Raw genomic sequence first — 9990 nt, 5'->3', positions numbered from 1 at the left:
AAACCATATTCAAACATCTATCAAAGCAACATTTATAAACAATTGTATTTTCTAAGTATGTTTTTAATACATAGTTCATCATATTTAAATATGCTTAGTGGTTATAGCAATAGAATAGGAATGGAAAATTCTGATATCGATGTATGAAGAGCATATTACAAAGCACACAGCCGTTCATAATTTATTTAATACATTATTTAGTAATATCAATATATACTTCTATAACTATACAAACACTAATAAACAATGATTAATGACACAAATTAATAATTAATACTGAATAATATATATTGGATACATGTTTATATGTATGTATACATACATACATATAAATGTATACATGTATATACATACATATATATAGATATATGTATATGTTTTTCAGCCGACGAGTTCTAGCTTCAGAGAGATTCAGCAGCTGAGATTGAGTCCAAAATCCGATGCGAGAAGTGAATAAAAGAGAAGTTCAAATACATGCTGAGAGAGAAACTCCTTCCTACAGTTGAAGCTATATCACAGATTTCAAAAGAAAATTTAAACGGGAGAACGCGGATAATATAGGAAATAGCGCCCCCTTCACTTCCAGAGTGCAATGGTCCCATTTCCGAATAAGGTAAGAGACTGACAGTGGTCCGTCCCCGCGCCTTTCTGTTGGCTGCAGCGAGGTGTACTTGGTTTTGGTTGAGCAAAGTAGGAGGGACGACCGCTCCAAGATGGCCGCCGTATTTCCTGCGTCGGAGCGGCCAATGCGGGGTCTACTCTTATATTATGTCTATGGTGATAACAGCGTCGGTCCGTAGCGTTCTGGGGTCCTTTAGCTCCCGCCACGAGAATTTAGCTGACCTAAATATTTCATGTGTTTTATTTTGGTCATTATTGTTACACTTAGTTTTGATATGTGTGTGATAGGCGTGTCTGTCGGACATTTATAGAAATACGGAACAAATCGCGTCCTGTATCGGTTCAATACAGGACGCAACATTTAACAGCAAAATACAGGACGATGCCGTATTTTACGGGACGGGTGGCAACCCTACCCTCTCTACTTTTAATTCAATATTATGTGAGTAAAAATGGCGAATTTGAACAGCGTCTGTTATCTTCAGCGGCTTCATGGCTTTTCTTCTTTTTATGGCGCTTAAAGAAAAATGAAAGTGTGCAATACCACCACCATCTGGTCTGGAGTGTGAACTGGAGCTGATGCCGTTCACTAACAGATCTTACATCATACATCTGAAAATGGATTGGGTAAAGACAGCTTCCGCGTTTTAGTGAAAAAACTGAAAACAACAGATCATATTCGGAGCAATGTAAAACTGAAGACACCTGCTACATTTAGTGTTAAGGACAAATATTGTTTTTGTTGTGGAACCGCTGTCACTAAGCTGTCAATGTTTGATATTTTGAGGCGTGAATACATTATTTACTTTGTTAAACAACATTCCATCAAGTTCCACTTTATTCTTTGCCATTTTAACAAAAATAGTATACATTGAGATGTAATTTAAAACATACTTAAATTTCAATATATTTAATAGTTTGCTTTTAAAGTAAGCATTAAGTGAATAAAAAAATCTGTTTTGATTGCATATTTTAAAATATGCACAAAATATTTTTAAAAGCATATTGTTTCATTGGTACACTTGAGCAAATTACATGTTTTGTTCACTTAAAGTATACTTTTATTTCATATATTTCTTAAAAGTGTATTTTGGTACAATTGTCAAAATTGGTACAAGCCTGTTTTTAGTATACTTTGTATATATTTATAGGTAGTACACTTAATACTTACTGTACTTAAAATGTACTTGCACAAATGTAAGTATGTTTGAAATATACTAAGGTATTTTTTTCGTTTGGGAAGAGGAACAATTTAGTAATTTCTACGTAATTAACAAAAACACACAATTTCATTATAAAGTTGTGTTTTTTTACAATAATATATATTTGATCATGTAGAAACCATTCCTTATACAGGGAAAAATAAAAAAATACACTGTTCTTGGGTTCCCCCTGGTGGTCGGTAATATGAGCTGCAGAGCATTCAGAGCTGATGGAGATGAGTTCGCCAATCAATGCATCAAAAAATGATTTATCCTTCAGGGAGAGGGAAAAGAAAGAGGAAGAATAGAAAAAAGACAAGATAAAGGTTTGTTTTCTCTCGGTAATGTAATGTTTAGCAAACAGATTTGCTAAACATTACATTGTTTAGCAAGTAGAAAATAGAAAGTTGCTAACAGAAACTTAGCTTGATGGCGACCTTGAACGGTCCGGTTCAGCAGCCAGACATTTAAGCTAGCGTCTTTGTGTTTGTGTGAAACTAAGTTTTAACTTCAAATGAGTTGATTCTCCTGGTCGGCCCGAAATGTTTCTGAGTTTTTGGCTTCAAAACGTTGCTTAACGTTGATAACAATAATTAAAACTTCTCAATGCTTGACATAAAAGTTTTTCCATCAGGCTACATGGCTGCTCCGTTAATATATCTGAGCGGCTCTAAGCTGCAGTTGGCGACATGTTTGCTGCTGATAATTTATGTGTCTGAAACAAACATTATTTTTACACCAACTTCTAAGTTATGTGAAACTTGTCCAATTAAAATTATTCAAGGCTCATAATCAGCCCGGTACCGGTACCGGTCCACATCCTCAGGGGAGAAAGACTCACCTGGTATAAATTACATTTTTAGATGCTGTAATTAGACCTAAGAGAATTTAATTTGATCAAGGAATGTCATGAATATGTGTGTATGTATTCCATCTTAAGTAGGACTGCACCGACTGGTTGATTACCGATCTTTATTAGCCTGACCTGCTGATTCTGATTTTGGTTGATGCCAATTTCTTTTTATCTGAAATGTTGTTAAATATAGCATGAAAGGAAATTCGCTCATCTTTTAACAGTGGATTGGCTATTGTTAACTGCAAATGTGCAGACATGAGCTGGTGGGCTGGTCAGTCAAGCCTCACACTGCAGCAGAAGAGGACAGCAGCTGATTTTTGAAAGGTGGAGAAGATCGGCTTCACATCGAAGTATCGGCCGATAAATCAGCTGGTTGATAAATCTATCCTGTATCCTGGATATAGTATATGATGTAAAGAGGTGTCAGAGGTGCAGTGACTAGCAGGTGTGTGAAGGATCTGATCGTCTGACTGGTGACTGCAGAAATCCACATTATTAGCAGGAATAGAGGGCCCCAAAACCAGATGTTGCTCAGGGCCCCATGGAGTTTTGGGCCAGCCCTGATACAGAGCAAATGTTTTAGAAACACACCATGGCCGCTCCAGATGCAGCAGCCTTTCCTGAAGGAAACGCATCATGTCCAGATGTGGAAGCAGAAGGAACCAGATTATTCCCATTTCCTGAGCCAAACTGCCTGGTTCTGATATTTATTCAGACTTTTGGAAGAAGCTCAGACCAACAGCTGCTAGCTTCTGCTGCCCCCTGCTGGCGGAGGTCGCTCACTGCACACCTGAGCTCCATAACAAAAGATCGATCAGAAAACTTCAGCCCGTTTTCACTGATTTGACTAAGTTTTGACGTCATTTAATGTCATCGTGATTTTTGGAAACCTTTCATAATTCCTCCTTTAGTTTCTAATTTGTGAATGTTTTAGATTATTTATTCCCAGCAGCTGCAGAAACTTTTTCATGGTTCAGATCAGGACAGGAGAACGACTTGAAATATTCCACGTAGCAGCTTTACAAGAGATAAAACGAGTCTCAGAGAAAAAACATTACATCTCACCCAACCTGGGACCTAGTTAAAGTCACTTCCTGTGTCGCCGCATCAGCCAGAGCTGACCTCTGACCTGAGAGTGACGGTGCTCAGAGAGCTGCCTTTTTAACAGGAAGAGGCATCAGAGTGCCGGTGGCCCGAGGCGAGAAAAGACACATTCAGACACGGCGACCCGATTGGAACCGCCCAGACGGAGATGAGCCACTGGCTGCTCCAGCATGGAGGCTTCACAGAGAAACCTGCAGAAACACGTCCAGAACCAGAACCGCAGCAGGTTCCTCTGCTGGTGGACCCAGTGACTGGAAGCAGAGGGTCCAACCAGGTCCAGAACTTTAAAGAACCTTCTGGAGTCCTCTAGAAACCTAGAACCGTCCAGGTTTTGACCCTTCAGATGAAGCATGGGGGAACCTTAGCAGTGATGTACCTAACAAAGCTAATGTTAGCATGCTAACATCTCACTGAAGAGATAAAAACATCCAACATGTCTGACTTGAAGCTTCATCAGTTTTGTTTAATGACATCAAAACACGAACTACAGCATGAAGACCTCACGTAAAATGAAACGGGTCAAAATTAGACGAACACAGGAAATATTTACGTTAGCATAGCTGGTTAGCTGCAGAGGTTAGCAGCCACATTACAGCAGTGGCTTCATCTTTACCTCAAACTACAGTTTTTCAGATGGTTTCCATTCTGCTGGGCTACAGGTAGCTTCAAATTTTTGTAGCTACGGGTCTATGGAGCTACAGGCAGCTGCAGCTCCTTCAACGTGGAAGCTGCTTAATAAAGCGTGCTAAGTTTCAGTCAGGAGTTCCTCCATCCAGCCAGGCCGTAGGTGGATGAAACAGCTGCTCTGTCTCCTTTAGGCCATTTTAACGACCAGGTTGTCATACGGTGAAAACTGTTTCTCCTTCAGCTCCTCCTCTTCGTCGCCCTCCACCTCCTCTTCCTGCGGCTCCTCCTGTTTCTGCTCCTCCTCTTCTTCACTAGCGATGCTCTTCTGGGAAGCAAATGCCCTCTTGGGCCTCCTGGGCACGGCGTAGTCGTCCACGCGGGGGTTGTAGGGATACTCGTGGCCTTTGGGGTCGACAGAGGTACCCATGATCCTCCAGGCATCTCCTCTCATCTCCTCTGGGTCATCGTAGACTGAGGGGTGGGGTGTGGCCGGCGGCCCTGTGGCCGCCGCACAGCCTTCAGGCTCGTCGTAGATGTGGTCCACCTTCCCGTATGTGCTGTCTGTTGTCCTGGCTTCACTCCGGAAGATGTTCCGGACCTTCAGCTCATCTATGCTGTCGTAGAGCGGGTCAGCACCCAGACCGCCCTGATCCGCCGCCAGGATGTCGGACATGATGTTAGAGGCGAGGGTGTCGAAGGGCAGCGAGTAGTCCGGATCTCTACCCATCACCGCAGCGCCACCACCCTTCTTGTCCTTCTTGGTGGCGCGCCCAGCGACGTCCGCCATGCTGATCTGGGAGTAGGTCTGCTCCAGGTTGGGGTTGGAGCCAAGTTTGGGGCTGAGACGGGCGCCGGGGGCGGGGCTGGAGGCGGGGCCAGGCAGCTGGCCGGCGCCCGATTCAGGGCTGGCGTTGGGCAACGGGCAGCTGGAGATCATTTTCACCTGGCTCTTCCTGGGGACGGGGAGACCGCGGGTGTCCAGGGTCAAACTCTTCACGCCGGTCAGCATTTTATCCACCGGAGGCTCCAGACGGGCCTGAAGACAGAAGGGACCGGCCGGGTCAAAGGTCATTCTTAAACATCAACAATATTCCTGGGGCATTTAGATGTTTCATGTCTGTAACTCATGTACTGAATCCTACCAGCTGGGGGCGCTGCTGCTGCTGTGAAGAGTTGGAGCTCTCAGCATCTTTGTTATGGATCTTTTGCAGATGTTGAGGCTCCGTCACCATGCTGTACACACCTTCATCACCCTGCAGACACAACTAAGGTTGGACTCCTGCAGGAACAGCCAGATCTCAGCTGTAACCCGGCCAAGACTCCCAGCAAGACACTACGTCCTTCACAGGAAGAATCCTAAACTCCTGCTACGTCGTTGAGTTTAAAACTTTTAATTAATAAGTGAAACTGCTCACAACATTATAAATACAGCTGCATGTTTCATTTAAACAGTGCTTTTGTTCAGAAATGCCAGCTTTTATTCTGCAGTTCGTGCTTTTATTCTGAAGTCTTTCCTCAAGTAATGCCCCAGGTTGTACCTGTTGGATCTGGACACGGGGCTGTTTCTGTGGCGGAGGCGTCCGGCTGTGGCCCAGGGCGGTGTTAGCGGGTGGGGCTGGCAGGGTGAGGTTGTGGTGGTTGGGGCTGGTCTCTGGAGGCATTGGGCCCCCTCCGGAGGTCTGTCTGTGGGGGAGGGAGATCTTCTGCAGGTTGATGGCGGCCTCCACGGCCTGGAACAGCAGGTTTCCCTGCTTGGTGTCGAACTCAAAGCTTCCCTCGCCGGAGTCACACCTGCGACCCGCCTCGAAGGAGAAGGTGGACTGGAGGAAACAAAATGGCTGTTTAGCGTTAGCGTTTCTGTCTGCAGGTCAGCAGTCCTGGACTAGAACAGCCTCACAAAACCTGCAAGTGTCGAATCATAACCAAATAACAATCAGTTATCTTCCTGAAGACATTTATGCTGGACCCACAGAGGACAAGAGCCGTCCTCCGTGGCCAACGTTGGTCTTAACATTTAAACATCAAGATAAACAGATCAAACTGGAAGGAGAAGCATCAGCGGATCTGGACGCCAGTAACAGGCAGAATGGGACAGATGGATGAGATGGCAAAGGACAGTATCCATCTACGTAAAGACATGAGGAGCTCAACAGATTGGTCTCCAAGAACCAGAATCCCAAGCTTTAACAGAAACATCAGGTCAGCGGTTCTGATCTGAAACCTGCCCTAGCTTCCCCTGCTGATGAACCTAGCCATTGTGTCCCAATCTGTCCTGAGGACAGCAGAGACCCAGACAGTAGACCCCGCTCAGCAGCCCAGGGGAAGCTGCACCGCTCCATGTCCCGCTCCACCCTACCGCCCTACCCTTGGCTTTGAAGAAGACGTCAGACTCGTGGTGGTTGTGTGCGTTACCTTGTCCCGTCCGAAGCGCCGCAGGTACCTGTACGGCCAGGTGTACAGGATGTCCCCCGTCTTGTCCATCAGGTGGAGTGCGTCCATGTCGGCTCTCAGGACGCCGTCCCCCTTCAGCCGGCACCGATCTGACGCATCCGTCCTCCGGACAGATACTTTGAAGTCCCGCACTGTGTCACACAAAGCGTTTGATTACAGTTTGATGAATAATTTGTGAAATATTTGTGGCATGTGACGCCTCCGAAACAGAGGCTTAGTGGCCTCTGTTGGTTACATGCGTTGATTATTTATTCCATAACTATTGATTCAATTTTTCCGATTAAAGGGAAGATCGTGTCTGGCAGGAAGAAATCTCTGTGGAGAAATGCTCCACTAGTGAGAAGTAAAAGAAAGCTATGTCAACTGGCATAAAACTCAACTTCCAGCTCACTATGAAATCTACAAAGGTTCGTATCTTTGTGGATCCAAAGCTGTCGGTGAACTCTGAAAGAAAACGTTCTAATCTGAAATCACTAACCAACACATGGTAAACGGCCTGTACCTGTAGAGAACTTTATCAAGGCCAGAGGACTCCAAAGCTACATTCACCCATTCACACACATTCATCTGCAGATGTGGAGAGCTACTGGATAGTAGCCATGGCTGCCCTGAGGAACTCTGACAGGCGTCAACAACAAAAGCATCAACAATGCTTCTGCCTTGTTTGCCAAGCTGACAGGTTGACAAACTCAATTTGGCAACTTATTGGCAGAGAAAAAAATGAAGCTGAAGAAGTTTAATCTGGACGTCAACACCAGTATCGGTGCAGCCTGACCTCTTGATTCTCATCTGCCTTCAGTGCCACATCAGGGTTTTCTCCCATTGAGAGTTTATACTGGGCCAGCAGAAGCCAGGAGCGATGGCGTCCGTTTTCTGCTTTAGAATCACTTTGTCTGTAGATCCAGGCAGCAGCAACTCGTTCAGTCCGAGTTGGTCACGCTTCCAAACACGGAGCAATTAAAGTCAGTGCAAGAGGATGTGTCCATGAGGATGTGGTTCGGCTTGGGACAGGAAGTAAACATTCAGAGACAGGAATTTCCACTGAGGAGTGTTTTTTTTTTTTTTTTTTTTTTTTTACAGCACATGCAATTTCCGGTTAGCTCAGTAGCATAGCTTCCTTTGCATCATGGTCAAACATTAGCAGGCAGGTCAAATCAGACTCGATCTTTTCAAATTTCGACAGAGTTCAGTTGTTTCTCCACAGCTGAGGGTCCAGGCCGTCTGGACGAAGCAAAGAACAAGGAGCTGGTTTTACCAAGCTAGCACCAAATGTACAGGAAATGGCTAAATGTCACCAACTCAACCATGAAACCTTGGAAAAAATGATAAATCCATCATCCCTGAAGCAGCTTCACTTCCCCTGGTGAGCATCTGGACCTGCAGGTTCTGCTGCCTCAGCCGGTTCTGATTACTTTTTCCCAGCAGTCAAACTGAAACAGATCAAGGTGCGCCACCTGTAGGTACAACAAGTTAACAACTAAGTTGGACCCGGTTCTGCTCAGCTAGTAAGTGAGACTCGGTTTGGACCCCGGTGCTTCCTCAGGTCCAGAACCCCAGAGAGCCAGTCCAGAACAGGCTGCAGATCAGAGTACCTCCTTGTCTCGTCTCAGGTTGTGGTTCTGGACATGACAGAGGGACTTCTGGGTCGACGGCAGCAGCTTCGTCTCAGATGAACTTAAGCTGTTCCTGTTCAGGGAAACCGTGTGGCGGAGAGGGCAGGTGCTGCAGGAAGTGGAGCAGCAGCTTCTGGAGACGTTTGTTCTGACCTCAGACCTGTGGCAGAACCGCTCAGATCCGAACAGAACCGCCCAGAACTGCTCAGAACCAAACAGCTAAAAATAGAAGCGTGGCTTCCTGAAGCTTTGAGCTGCTGAGTCAGATGTTCAGAGGAAGATCGAGAACCAGATCAGAACCAGGACCAGAACCGCTCTGACTAAGAGTATCTGGTCCAGACACTCTGACTGAACCGGATCAGAACTGGACACTTTATAAGAAGTGCTTCGAGGAAACTCTGAGCTTCTGAAACTTATTATCTTCCTGACTGTTTGTCACCACAAACAGTCAGTTTGTGGTGACAGACGAGTTGCAGGTCCAGTTCCGTCCTCAGGTCCGGTTCCGTCCTCAGGACTAACTGAAGATATCAGCTTCCTGGCTTGGCTGATGTCAGCGCTTCCTGCTGAGAAACAGGAAGTTTGTCCCGCCAAGATAAAAGCTGAGGTGTCTGCGTCGCTGCAGCGCTGGCCGGCCTGCGACCGCAGCAGGAACCGGCTCTGAAAGTTTCCACTATGCTGAGCTGCAGCGCCGACTGCAGTGGAAACTACTGCAACACTCTGAGCCGGTCGGCAAGCTATTTCTGTCCTCAGGCCGGAACCAGAACCCGCCGGCCCAGAGATCCGATCATCAAACCCCACAGAGACGTTCTCTGTAGACAGATCCAGCTGGACCTAGTTCTGGTCCAGATCTGGTCGGGTTCTGGTCAGAATAGCAGAAATGTTCAAAGTTTTTCTGTGAGTCAGCAGAACATTCTGCTGGGTCAGATGGATCGGTGCTGCAGCCCGGTTCTGGTAAAGGTGGTGTCATGATGTGGGCCGGGTTGCCTCCTGAAGACAGATCAGATGCGCTTCTGACCCGTGCCTAACAGGAAGCTGAGGACACGTCTGCATGTCCATCAGAACTGAGTACAACCCACCCTGGGTTCTGGACTGCAAGCTGACCCATCCAGAAACAAGAGCAGCTCACGTCAGAGGTGAAAGGTCAGACCCCCAGTGCTGCTGGGTCCAAAAGTATCTTTGATTGATCAACCTGGCGAGGCAGCAGGAAGTGAGGTTTGGTTTACACCGCAAACAGGAAGTCCTGAACTGAAACAGGACGTCCTGCAGGCAAACAGGAAGTCCTGAAGGCATAGAGGAAGACTTGAAGGCAAACAGGAAGACTTGAAGGCAAACAGGAAGTCCAGAATGTAGGATGAGCTGAAGACTGAGGGTCTGTGACTCCGTCCCTCCGTCCTACCTTTCTCTCGGCCGCTGTACAGGGAGTTGTCCTCCATGCCCTCCTCGTCCTCCACCCGGTTTCCTCTCTGCAGGCTGCCTCTCTTGGCTCCGCCCTCTGTCCAGCTCATCTCATGGACAG

The 9990-nt window shown here is 46.3% G+C and overlaps 1 protein-coding gene across 1 annotated transcript in view; it reads right to left on the bottom strand.

Annotated features, from left to right (window-relative positions):
• Positions 1–4224: 4224 nt before the first annotated feature.
• The window catches only part of dok2 (docking protein 2), an 11461-nt gene continuing 5695 nt past the window's right edge, over positions 4225–9990 (bottom strand). Inside the window, exons 5-8 of the mRNA XM_007543099.2 lie at positions 6823–6992; positions 5949–6230; positions 5553–5663; positions 4225–5446 (exon numbers count right to left, since the gene is read on the bottom strand). Coding sequence (XP_007543161.1) covers positions 4598–5446; positions 5553–5663; positions 5949–6230; positions 6823–6992 — 1412 coding nt within the window. The 3' untranslated portion in view covers positions 4225–4597. The remainder of the gene's footprint in view (positions 5447–5552; positions 5664–5948; positions 6231–6822; positions 6993–9990) is intronic.

This window comes from Poecilia formosa, unplaced genomic scaffold (assembly GCF_000485575.1).
Source record: "Poecilia formosa unplaced genomic scaffold, Poecilia_formosa-5.1.2 Scaffold763, whole genome shotgun sequence".
Classification (NCBI taxonomy): Eukaryota; Metazoa; Chordata; class Actinopteri; order Cyprinodontiformes; family Poeciliidae; genus Poecilia; species Poecilia formosa.
This window is presented reverse-complemented; position numbering and strand designations above follow the sequence as displayed.